This window comes from Pelecanus crispus, chromosome 9, assembly GCF_030463565.1.
Source record: "Pelecanus crispus isolate bPelCri1 chromosome 9, bPelCri1.pri, whole genome shotgun sequence".
NCBI classification, from domain to species: domain Eukaryota; kingdom Metazoa; phylum Chordata; class Aves; order Pelecaniformes; family Pelecanidae; genus Pelecanus; species Pelecanus crispus.
This window is the reverse complement of record NC_134651.1, coordinates 22,880,911-22,894,139: the sequence shown is the minus strand read 5'-3', so window position 1 is coordinate 22,894,139 and position 13,229 is coordinate 22,880,911. Positions and strand designations below refer to the sequence as shown.

Below are 13,229 nucleotides of genomic sequence, written 5' to 3'. Positions count from 1 at the left end.
TTGCCAAGGCTCTGTGTTACTGCTAGAGTTTCTTGGTCAGTGGTTTGCAATGTCTCACAATCATGTGGAAGGAGCTAAAAAATGAATCTGATAAACAAATGCTGGAATGGCAGCTGAGCCCTGCAGTTTAAGCGGCTAAAGTCAAAATTACAGTTTAATATTCTTGCCAAGCATAGTCCTGTGGGCAGTTGTATGCAAAATCTGAAACAGCTTAAGGAAAAGGTTGAAGTCGCTGCACTTTGCGGGTATTAGCCACGTCAACAGCTCTAGCCAAGGGTATGGAAAATGCTTGAATTCTGGTTTTGGCAGGCAAAGAGAAGCCACATAAAAATATTTATAGTAGTGTATTGTAGTGTAAGAATAAAGAGTCTGTGTTGTATTAACAGCTACGTGCTCTTAAAATCTTTGTGTGTTTCATTTCATTTTGCTTTCTTCATTGGTTTTCTTTGTCTGCACAACTCTATTGTGGAATAAATTCGCCTCTAATATCAGGACTGGGAGTCAAGATGCAACTGAGGAACTGACGCAGAAGAATTAGTAAAATTCTGCTTCGAAATTTGTTCTCTTGTCTTTTCTTTCTTTCTTTTTTCTTTTTTCCTCTCACCACAGAAGACTAATGGGGTAAAAATACAAACACTTTTCCTCCTCATTTTCACCTTTAAATCTGCCCCTGTTCAGATACCAGAAAATACTAGTAGAAAAAAAAAAATGTGGGCATTCATTATTACAAGTGTAGTCTTGTAAGGCTCATAAATTAGCTAGTGCTTTCACATCAAGACAAGGTAAAAAGACATTGTCAATACAGCCCTGGCCTTAAATTCAGATATGCTTCAGCATGCTTCTACATGTCAGAAGACTAGTGGTGGTATTTCTGTTAATTTCCCTGCTGTGTGTAAGTGTTAATTGCATTTCTTTGTATTTAATATTTTTTGTGGTAGTCTCAGTTACACTTTGACAAATATATTTTGTGTGTGTTTTCTTTAGGTAAGTCAGACTACTTAAGGCTGGCAAGGTAGCCATGTAAGGGCAGGGATTAGTAAGGGAAATGATGGACAATCTAGCCCCTTCAATCTTGACTATTTTGTTTTCCCAGTGGTTTGTAGTACCATCATCATAACTGTGCTGTGTCTTTTGCTGTTGTGCTTCAACATCAGTTTTTAAGTTAAAATGATGAGAGACAGCTGGGTCTCTTATGGGCCTTTTCTTCCTATTCATGCTCTTAGACCTTCATGAGAGACTGACAGAAAAAGCAGCTTCAAGAGAAGTGCAAAAGGCAGAGTTGTTCTACATCCCGATAGCAGTCTTAGTCAAGCATTGTCTTTGCTCAAGAGCTCTCTGGGCTTGCCTTCTTGACTATGTAAATCATGAAAAATTCACAACAAAGATCTAAACTGTGGAGTGGCCTTCTTTCATGGAAACCATAGTCTTTGTGCATAATTAGTTTTTAAAAAAAAAAAGAAGTAATAGTCCTATATGTCCTTAAAGCCTCCTAAAGGTCTATGCTGTGTGCTTTGTATCTTTCAGTGCATTTAATCCCAGCAAACCCCATCAGGGTAGATGGTTTGAATCCTAAAAGCCGAAAGAGAATAATGCCTGATTTGCTGACTGAGCCTCCTGTAATAGATCCTATTTATGAAGCTCATGTTTACTGCAATGTTCCCACCGTTGCTGAACGCAGCATGGAAGGTAAGCTTTGTGAACGGAAATGACAGGTTAGTTGCTTGTTTCCACGTGCTGTCATTGGAAACAACAACTTTGTGCATTGTCAGTTCTTTGGTGCTTGGAGAAGGTACAGCAAATGCCGCCTGGTCGCTAAATTATGTTAAATCATTCAAAATATGCTGTTGTTCTTTCCTTCCCTTTGTGTCCTCTCTGTTGTCTTGATTTTTTGGAAGTGATTCTGCTTCTAGTCAATGGTAAACTGGAGGCCAAAACTGAAAGGGATGGGAGTGATATAGATGTTTAATATTTTAATTATAATGCTTTTTCTAAAGTGTGCTGCCTTACAAATTATATTACTAACATCTGAAAAATAGCTGACTTGGAATTCTGAAGAAAACCCCAACCAGAAGTAATTCATTTTGGAACTCCAAACGATTAGACATAGTCAGCTAGAAGACACATTTGCATTCTTCACCCTATAGTGGCTGCAGCAGCAAGTTAGCCAGAATTAATTTCCTCATTAGCATATCCCACTAATGCATATAAAATCAATCACAAACTACTATATCAAAAAGCTCCAAATTAGGCAATTACGAAAAAATGTGCGGGGGAAAGATTTAGGTGACATTCGCTTAGCTTCTTACATTATTATTTTTCTCTTTTTTTCTTTTTTTAAAATCCCCTTTGCTTTAGGTAATGCACCTCATTATTTTAAGCTAGTGTCTGTTCAAGTGTTGATTCGACATGGCGATAGGTATCCGCTATATGCCATTCCCAAGACAAAGAGACCTGACATTGACTGTATGTTGCTGCCTAGCAGGTAAAATTCTTGGCTTTTATCATTACTTAAGTGTACAATTTCCTTGATAATTATTTTGTTCCCTTTCAGGAAACAATTTGTGCAGCTTGAAGTACATTGTGACTTCTGATGTTTGTGTATTGTGGATTAAAAAAAACGAACCCTGTATCAGTGGTATATGGTATTTCCCTTGAAACAGGAACGATTACTTGCTCCCAGTTCAGACCAGAAGAAATCCTTGGTATTTCTGTAAAAAGCAAACGCTATTTAGTTAAATATTTAGGTTACCATTCCTCTTAGATAAGCTTCTACACATTTTGAAAATATAAGTGCAGTGTTTGAGAATCTCTCTTCCATTTCAGCTAAGCATGCTTCCTTTTGTGTGAATACAAAAAGGTCTCAGTTGGTCACTGCCATAGGAAAATTGATATTTGTGTTTTACATTATTATTTTTTATTTTTCAGAGATATAGGTTATCAGAGTTTCCTTAAATTAATGATTTGTATCAAAGTACTTTTAAGGAGGAAAAAAAAAGGGTGTGTGTTACATTTAACTATTAAAATACAAGTTAAACAGAAAGTGCAGTTTGCTACTTGAAGGCTATCCTTTCCCTGTAGTTACACTTGCTGTTTAAAACTGTCATACAAAAGTGATTTATGTCTGACTGCCATTAAAACATCATTTACCTTTCTGTTTCAGTATAGTGTGCTTCTGTCTAACATCATGTTGATGATGCTTGTCTTCATACCTGAACCAGTTTGAGCTGTAGATATAGTCTGAAGTGCTTCTCTTCCTTGTGGAAGAACCTTTCTTTCTTGTTTAGAGTTTACTCACTGATAAAGATGAAGTATAGCGTAGAAATAAACAGCTATGGTGTAAATCACCAATCTTTGTCCTAGCTTGCTTGATTACATATATTTTTTTCTCCTTTTAAGTAGGATCTGTGGTATTACTGTTTTGGTTTTTTTTTTTTCTCCCAACAGAGGACTTTCCAGTGAACTTACTGAATACTTAGTTTTTCTTGATATTTTTCTTTTAACTGTATCAGATGAGTTAGCAAAACCTCTAGGCAAATCTACAGCTTTATACTGCTGCGCACTCAGCAGTGTCAGGTGTGGAGATTGCAGTGACGGGGGGCTGCATCTGCTTTGTGTACCTGCATAACATTACTCAGGAAAAGAGGCGTAGTAGGTCTCCTGATCTACTGATATACAAAGCAGTGTGGATATACCATAAATACCTTTTTCCCGAATAGCATGGAATCTGTCTTCAAAGAGATGTTCTCGCTTTTCTGGTGTAGAATTGGTCGGAAATGGCTTTAACTCTGTCATGCTGAAAGTGTTAACGTCACAGTGAAAATGCATTTCTGACTTAGATATATCAGACGTGTGTTTCTTGTTTTGATAGTTTCATGGGCCGAGTTCCTTAAAATTTTACTATCTTCCTGTCATCATCAGCATTTATGATTTTATCTTTTATATCTGAAATAATCTGTCCTTTCAGCTTTTCCTCAGTGGGCTTTTAACAAAAGAATCTCTCTGAAGGAGAAGATGGATTATGGTACACGCTTAGGTTTGTGATTAGCTAGTCTACAGCAGTTCCGTTTAGAAAAGCGAACCAATTTTCGTACGTGGTCCTATGTCAATTTCTGGCTCAAGTATATTAAAACCCAAATGCAGTAGTAATATTGAACGGTAGGAATATTGCTAAAATATGCTGAAGTGATATGAAAGAATACCTGGAACTAATTATTAAGTATAGCTTCATCTCATACTTGTAAAGGTGATGGGAAGCTTGATGAAAGAGGCTTGCTAACTAGATACATGTGGTAGTGGACACAAAGCCTGGCAGAAAATGATCAGCAAATTGGATCTTTCTCTGAAGAAAGCTGAAGTGTGTTGCTTTTCTTTTGAGATATCTGGCTGCATAAAAGAAATTGCCCTTGTTATTAGTAGATGTCCTGAAATTTGTAAGGCTTGTAATGCTGTCTTCAATTGTAGTCAGTGTTGTAATGCTGTTCTGGCATGAGTAATTGAAAAGTAACTGTTATTGCTGAATCAAGCTACTGTTATAGTGGTTGGGGTAACCCTACGAAAGTTTGAAACCATCATCAGTTTTAGCCCATCTGTGTGTCTGCCTGTTCAATGGGAAACAGACTTAGGAGCTCATAAGTTATATTCAGGCTACCCTATCTATCTGCCGACATTTTGTATGAAGGTCTAAAAAGAGGAAAATTTACAATTTTTTTCCTCTAAACAGAAGAAAAATACAATATTCCACACGTATACAGTTTTGTCTAAAATATATACAGGTATACATACAAAAATGTATGTATACATTTTTAAGAGTAAAATGGGAAGCAAAATAGACACGAGGAATCTGCTTTTTATAGCTAACATGGCGTTGGAATTTAGAAGATTCAAATAGCTTCTCATTTCACTGTTTTTAGAGTGTATATATGTACTTACATCTTTCGTAGCTGTTTGGTACAAGTATCAAAATCAGAAACTGAGCAAAACCACATCCTCCTTTTTGAAAGGAGACTGTTCTTTTGGAATGCCTGTCTATGAATACAGCCCAAAATATCTGGTCTTCTGACTGTACTGCACAAGTTTTAGAAGTGGTAGTGGTCTGGGACCTTTTACACAGTGCAATTTAAAAACAAAAAAAACCCAACTTTGCTGTCATGTTGGCTCATTCTTTTCCTTATTCATACTTCACCTCCACCAAAATGCTTGTTTTGTCAAGAAATAGCATTTGGTGGTCTTATCTAATATCCTCCAAGGAAGTCTGAATTCTTTGAGAGGTGCCCAACCCCAACAGTGTTCTGTGCCCACTGCAAGCCAGCTGGCTTTCTGAAATTAGATATGCAGCCCTGAGATTGCAGATAGGAGACCAAACTCCAGATATCTCTGCCGTACTGCTGAGTGGGCAATTAATTTCTCTAACAAGATGAAAAATGAATCATTTGCTAATAGCTATGATAACATTTTTAATGGCCTGCCTTTAAGGGGTGAGATTATTTTCAGCATGAAATACTAAGTAAAGAAATACGATCCAGGTTCTTTTTGGAGTTCTTAAAGACTCTGATCTTCTGATCTTGCTCAATATCTGTCATGTTAGATTGTATGTGAGAAAACTTTATGCAAAGATGTTAATGGCAAGTGACAGAGTTGGATGAGTGGCTGTATTTCTCTGTATTACAGTGCCACATGAGACCTTAGTTTTGTATTTGTCAGGGAAGCTTTTATAGCTATTTCCACTTCAGTTTCAGGCAAGGAATACAACATGAAGGCCCTGGAGCCAGGAAAACTATCGGTAAAAGGCAAGCAGGTAGTGCAGCTTTTGACACTGCCAACAGAATAACCAAGTCAAGCAGTTAAGAGGGCATAGTGTCAGGATGTGTGGGGGCCAGCAGTGTAGATACCCTTGGCTGTTACTCATTTATGAAGCATTACAACATCAATGTATAGATGATACATCCACTACCATTCTCAGCCACTGAAAATGAGTGGAGAACCAAAAAGACCTTGTGTCCTTGAGAACAAAGTTTATGTAAAATGGAATCTCCTGGCCAACTTTGAAAGGGCAGCAGAAAGATTAAAGGAGTTGGCTCTGTACCATTCTGGCCAGATGTGTTAAAGCTGACCTTTCTGAATAAAGCTAGAATTGTTACTGTTTCTGTCATTGCTTTGAATGGAGCATTTATTCCTTTAACATCAGGAAGCTATTTGCTACGTTTGGCTGTCAGGCTTATATTCCTTTGCGATGTAAATTTGGTGCTTGATTGTAAACGTATTTATGTTGAGAGTATTACAAGGTATATAATTGCTACCTTTGAACTGAAGGCTTCTTGATGCTGTATAATTGAGTTGAGATGTCTGATTGAAAGTCTGGCTTGTTTAAGCTTTCTGGACTTTAGTTTCAGATAAGTATGCTGCTCATACTCAGTCTGTTCTTTATTTGACTTGGCATTCAGCTGATGGAATTCATTAATTAAGCAGATTATGCTACAGCCCCGTGGACTTCTAATGGGTATGCAAAATAGCCTTGAGGTCACGCTTCAGTTTTGTGAATTATGGATTGTGACATACAAGCGTGGAATGAATATAAGCAAATGGATTAAATGCCTTGGAGATTTCTTCCATCTGAAACTTCAATTAATATTATTTTTTTCATTGTTCTGGATGCAAATTTCCAAAGGGAACTGAATAATACGTACTTTTTTCCTCAAGAAAATTAATTGAATGATGTTATGAAAATCCTTTCATTGCAGTGTTTGCTTACGGGTGGGAATAAATTAATCTCCCACTTCTTTTTCCCTTTGTATCTTACATTTATAGTTCAAAAGTAAAAAAAAAAAAAAGCAATGTTTCTTCATTGAGTTTATATACGAGATAGAGAAGAAATGCTTTTTGGAAGATACTAAAATGATTTTGGAAGACTGCTATAATTTGATAGTATGCTGGGTTAATTAGCATATGCTTTAAGGCATTTTGAGAGGTGTTGATGTTAATCATAAGAAGCTCAGTAACAAATATTTGAATTTTAGGTTCAATATGCACATGTCTTGAAACTGGCAGAAAAATGAGAAAAGTGTGGAGAGGCAAGTATCATACTGTGAGCTAAAGGAGGTGTGGATTTGACTTGGAGTGAGGTCAAAGCATGATCCAGACCAGAATTAGGTGAAAAAAGGTCTCCTGAGGCCTCTTCTGACTTCTCTAAAGACTCAGAAGAGCAGTGGACTGGATCACTATAGAGTTTGCTATAAAAATGTGAAAGCTGTAAGACCTTTATGACTAAATAAGCCCCAACAGTACTAATGCTGTCTTAAGGATCTCTTTTAAGACTACAATAATCTATTGTTGTTTTTAGAGGCTCTTCCCATTCATTTGCCTTCTGAAAAGGAAACAGCATAGTCCTTTGATCTAATATGTTTTTGTCTACTTGAACTTCACAGAAAGCACGTTATTTTTCCGTGAAGTTATAAAATAATTTTTTGCATTTTAAGTAAAGAGAAAAGGGACTTGCTTTTGGTACAGTTAGCAGACAGAATCTGGTGTGATACAATTACAAAAAGGTAACATTCATTTGTCGGAAGCTTGGTGTGTGCCTGGCGTGGTCACATTTACTCACCCAGTGACACACTGAGGGTTCTGCAGCTCCTTGTGAGAAGTTTGGTTCTCTTGGCTTTTGCAAATTCTGCATTTGCTAACAAAAGTGATATTTGCATAGATAAATGCTGTTTGGGAAAGGAAAAAAAAAAAAAAATCAGTATCTCACTTGTATCAATGTCCACCTTCACAAGTTCTTTCCTGAGGCATACAGATCTCCTGCAGAACTCTACAGAGTATAGTGCTGTGAGAGGAGAGCACTGTGCAGCAGCAGAAGTAAAATGAATACAAAGTTTACCCCTCCTCAATTCTGCGAAGCATCTGTGATCTGCTGTTAGTTTTCTACTTGATTAACTATTCAGGTTTAGCTTTTAAAAAAAAGACTCTTGGTAATTGATCTTAATTGAGGTATTTCTTCTATCACAGTTTCTTCTTTAATCATAAACTTCACCAACATGTTGTTTTGTCTGTGGCATCTTATATGGTGGTGAAGGTACATTATTTATGCCACTCTTGAATTTTTATGAACATGTAAATTATCAAATAAACTGTAGTTGCGTGTAGTCTTGTCAAGATGTCTTTCCATATCTGTTTCTTAAATACTGTACTTCATCTTAATTAGACTAACTTTGCACTTTTTATAGATCTGTAGTCTGAAATTTGTATGTGGTTCAAAGGAATATTCAGTTTAATGAGTCGGAGGACAGATTGGATGCTCTGGTTTGTTAACCATCAGGTTTGTTGAAGAAACAAGGCTTACACTGTACTACATTTTACAGGACACAGTAGAAATACGGCAATGGTTCACTGGCCCAATAGCTTTGATAGGAAAGAATGTTAAAGGAAACTCAGCCTGTTCCTGTCGAGGAATTTGTTTTGATCAAAAGTAGTCCTAAAAATTAATAAACGTAAGGATTGAGGGCTGGGGAATTTTTGCCAAAATTGACCTTGTTGGGTCTGACTTGCAGCTTAGGTCTAAAGGAGGAACAAAACTCTGCTCTAGATCTGATTTCTATTTATGTTTTAATTCTGTAATAAAAACAGTTTCTGCTCACAAGGATCACTAGGGAAGAAAATGTTTCACAAACAGACAATGTAAATCAACAGCAATATTTTCCTGAGGGGTCCTGAGACAAGTAGCCCTGAGAAGCAAAGATGATATTCTTGCTCTGTGTATTAACTATCAAAGTCTAGCAATGGTCTTCATGCTGTGAGGCTTTATTATTTCTTTTTATTTGTTTGTTTGTTTATTTATTAAACAAAGGCAATTAGCTCAAAGAGCTAACCTCTTACCAAAAGAGGCTTCCATGCAGCGAAACAGTCAAGCGTCACGTTATCCAGGGGCAGAAAGCCCCGCTGTCTCCCATAGCAGTTCCTAAATACTGAGCTTGAAGTCTTCAATTCAGTTAGTCTCATGGGGGTGGGGTGCAAAAATGTCCTATAACAAAATTCCTGTGCTGCTGTGCAAGATTTGAGGCTTTGCTGTTTAATATGTTTGAACTTAATGTTGAGCTGCAATAGTTATATTTCATGACTTTGCACATATATAATAGATGCAATAAATATATTTTCATGCATGTTTCTGACACAGTATATTGTGCCATTATAGCTAAGCCATCCAAAATCTGTCAGCAGATTTTCTAAGGTGTCATGTGCATATGCTCACTCTGGTACTGTGTTTCTCACTTTGTGCTAATTCAGAACAACCAGCAAGTTAGTGTTTGCTTCTCATTAAAAAAAAAACAAAAACAAAAACAAAAAACTTCTACATTTTTGTATCTAAACTCCTCAAGGAAAAAGGAAATTTTTATTGAAGGATGTCAGCTCAGTTGCTGGCAGAAATACACATACAGTTCAAATAGTTGCACAGTATGATTTCTTTCCATGTACACTGGTTACAGTGTAGCAATAAAGAGATGACATTTTGGTATTAAAGGTTTTTAAGACGTTTACAAATAAGATATTTAAATGTTGAGTAAGAATTTAAATGTTGGTCCATTTTAATGCTAGTGCATGAAAACTACACTATTAAATCTGGGATCTATTATCCCAGTGTTTAGTTTGTAAATAACAAAAAGACAAGCCGAATTCATTATTTGAGGGGAAAAGAAGCATCCTCAGTTTTGTTACAGATAAAATTTATTTGATTTTATGAAAAAAAAAGGCAAATTAACAGACATTAAAAATGGGACATAAATGTTCAAAATTAGGAGAAAGTATCACTATTACTAGTGGTGTTAGGTGAACAGCCATTCCATGTTCTGACAAAATTTGAAATATTTATTGTATTAATACATTTCCCAAATGTGGTAGCTTACCGCCGTGATGTCCAGCAAATTACAGAAGGATATCTCTTTAGCCCATTTTTATTTTCTGGTTACTTTTATGGAAATAAAATTTTAAGGCTATTTCAGTCTTTTCAGCTATACAGCCGAGTAATTTTCTCTGCTTCCTGCTCAGACAGTCCCAGCAGTCTTAGCAGTGTTGCCTAGAAACTCCATCTCCTGCGGCATCTGTAAATTGGCCAATTCAACAGGAGGATTCATATTCTAAATAAAAAGAGAAATCTTGGGGCAGGGAGGGAGAATCATTTGTTAGCTAGTAGCTGGAAGAGTGCTGTAAATTTTGCTGTTGAGAAAAATAAGTTTTTATTTGCTCAGTTGTGTGGGGTTAATCAGGAGAATTGCTGGTATGTTCAGAATTTGGTTACATATATGAGGATTACATTCAGGATAGAAGTATATTGTAGCCTGAGATGTTTGTCCCCATCAGGCAGAATGGCTCTTCTATTGTTTGGTTTTGGTTTTTTTTTTTTTTTCTTTCCTTTTTTCCTTCCCCTGGAAGACATATAACAAGTAGTAATCTTTGAATTTATATTCAGAAATATGTCTAACAGTCATATTTCATAATTCAGTTCTGCAAGCATGTGTTTAACTTGTGCTCACTTTAAAAATAATGTAAGTAATCCAAGGTTAAGTAACCTGCATCTACATATGTATATGAAAAGCTATATTAATACCTTGGCACATAATTTTATCAATTATCATACATTTTATCATTTTATCTTGGATGTTAGTTTATCTTGCCATTTTATAGATAAGTGTTTTTGCAAAGCACTGATAAATACTTTTCCTTCTTCTTTCCTTTCTTCCTTCCCACAAGTGAGTGCTGACAGTTTTATCAGTACAGGCTTGATTCTGTTAGAATTCAGGTTTTTGTAAGCAAAGCAGCAAAAGAAACAGAATGGATAATACAGTTTGTTTAATTTTTTTGCACATGTATTTGCAGAACTTGCTAATTAAGTAAACAGGGTTTAAGGAAAATTATGATTGACGGTTTATTCATGTTTAGAGTTTTTTAAAGTGCAAAGTTTAGAAAATGGGTAGTTCAGCCTGCTATGTCTGTAATAAGCTTAAAAAACTATTTGCTAATGGGTTTAATTTAAATTTCTCAACTTAATTCTTCCATTTTTAGATTGCACTGCTGGGCTATGAAAATAGTGAAATGTACAAAAAGTTCTGTTTGAAATTCACATCTGGAGCTGGATTAAGCTTTCTAATGTATGCTTAGTACAACAGAAAGCCTCCACTGCTTTAGAAAGGAACAAAGTCTTTTTTATGTACCTCTGCTTCTCAAATAATCTTCATTTGCATTGTTAAAATTATAGTATGCAGAAGCAGCTGTGCATTTAGAATGTCATAAATTGGCTGGTTTTCCTTTCAATTTGAAGTAAAAATGAAAAAAAAAATCTTTTTCTCTCAATTTGCTTTTTGTTTCATTTTGCATTTTTTCTTACTGGCACTTGTACCGTAATTTATTGCAACATTTTCCTCCCAAGATTTTTTTTCTTCTGAAGGTAAATTAAATACTGGAAAATTCAAGTTTTATAGAATGTTATGACAGCGAGCTACCTTTCTGTTGAAAGAGGCACTGATTCTTATGAGACCTCTTGTATATGCATGCTGTGAGCTCTGCAAGAGGTGCTTTCTCAGTTAAGAGAGTTTCTCGGCTCATCTATGTAAGCATGAATGTCTTTGTCCTAGTAAACTTTGGTTCCAGACACTTCCTCATACTTTAGTAGTGTTATTGCTCCCTCTTGTGGTTCCTGCAACTCTGGAAGTTTTTTTTTAGACCTGAGGTTTTTGTATCAAAACAGTTTATCATTCCAGCAAAGTGTAAATATGAACCATAAGCACAAACCCCAGACTTCTGTAAAGGTTTTCTGACCAAATTTATCTTCTTTGTTATATATATTGGTTTTTTTGTGAGCAACATAAAAATATTTACTGTATTCAGGCTGAAAGTCCTATTAAAATGAGAACCATCTGGGGCAGAGTTGGGTTACCAAACAGTTTCTGATTTAGTTCTGCACAAAAGTAGAGAGGTGTCATAATTTTAACATGACAAGACATAAGTCTCCCTATAGCTTTTTGGTAGTTAGTAAGTAGTTAGATTTCTTCTGCACACTTGCAAAAGTCCTGAGTAAGAGCAGATGTTGTCTCAGTGGGAAATAATCTCACACCATGAAATTTCTAAGCTGACATACTTAGAATGCTTGACTCTCTTGAGCTGTTTTCCCACATGCTTTTGGAAGTTTTCACATTTTGGTTTACCTCTGCAGGCAACCTTCTCATCCTCAGCTTGAAGCTTTCATTAAACATATGTCCAAAGGGTCTGCAGCCCAAATGGATGGTTCCCTAAGCAGCCTGCCTCGTTACCCTAGTCATTCTTTTTGTGAAATGGGAGAGCTTACACAGACAGGTAAGTTTCCATAGCAGCTCTGTTTTTTCCTCTGCTCTGTTAAATACAGTCTGCTTGAAAAAGGATCTTCTGTTTTTCTTTATATTGAAATAAATGCTTTTTTATGGGAAGCCTATAATGTTGGTCATAACCTAGGTTATGCTGGGATATGAATAAAATATTAGACTCTCTACTGTAAAAGTGGTAACAGTTTTAGAAACCATGCTTTATCCTATAGCTTGCTTGTATTCTGTTAACAGATTGATCACCCTTGGCATCTCTTTTAACTTTATTTGTAACGAGTCAGAGCACCTTTCCTTATGTTGCTCCACACCACAAAATTCCTTTGTCACCCTTGTGAAAATTGACATTGCTCAATCCCTCCTGAGGAACATCTGGCACTCTATTACTGATTGGTTTGTAATTCAGAATGGCCTTGGAACTGAAAAACAATCACTTAGTTGCCAGTTTTTACCTGTGATGTAACTACTGTGTCCCCTGCAAGAGATGCAGATGTAACAGACACATATGATGCTTGTGTTATGGAAGTAGAAAAACTTTTAAACATCTGGTGCTTCCTGCCCAAGCTTTGTAACAAAGCATGTTTTCTGGCATATTTATTTATGTGTATTTTCACCACTGGAAAATTAAGCTTATTTTCTTATTCCGTCTATCAGTTCTGCTGAACTAGTTATTAGGAGTGAAGGTGAAAATATCAGCAATTAAATTCCAAACAACTTCTTTAAAAAAACTGAAGCTTTGAGACTTCACCAATACTACCACTGAGACAAAAGCTGCTGAACTCTGCTACTGAACATATTCTTTAGTTTATACCAAAACGGTAGAGGAGATGGGAAGCAAATGGAAATATTACAGTCAGGGATTTGAGGATGTAGAAGAAAGTAAGCAAAGAC

General features: G+C 36.1%; 1 protein-coding gene across 2 annotated transcripts in view; it reads left to right on the top strand.

The window, feature by feature from the left end:
* PXYLP1 (2-phosphoxylose phosphatase 1) overlaps positions 1–13,229 on the top strand; it is a 38,164-nt gene that overhangs the window by 22,292 nt on the left and 2,643 nt on the right. For both annotated transcript variants that reach the window (XM_075716962.1, XM_075716963.1), the window contains exons 2-4: positions 1,525–1,686; positions 2,356–2,482; positions 12,197–12,336. In XM_075716962.1, the coding sequence (XP_075573077.1) occupies positions 1,525–1,686; positions 2,356–2,482; positions 12,197–12,336 (429 nt within the window). The remainder of the gene's footprint in view (positions 1–1,524; positions 1,687–2,355; positions 2,483–12,196; positions 12,337–13,229) is intronic.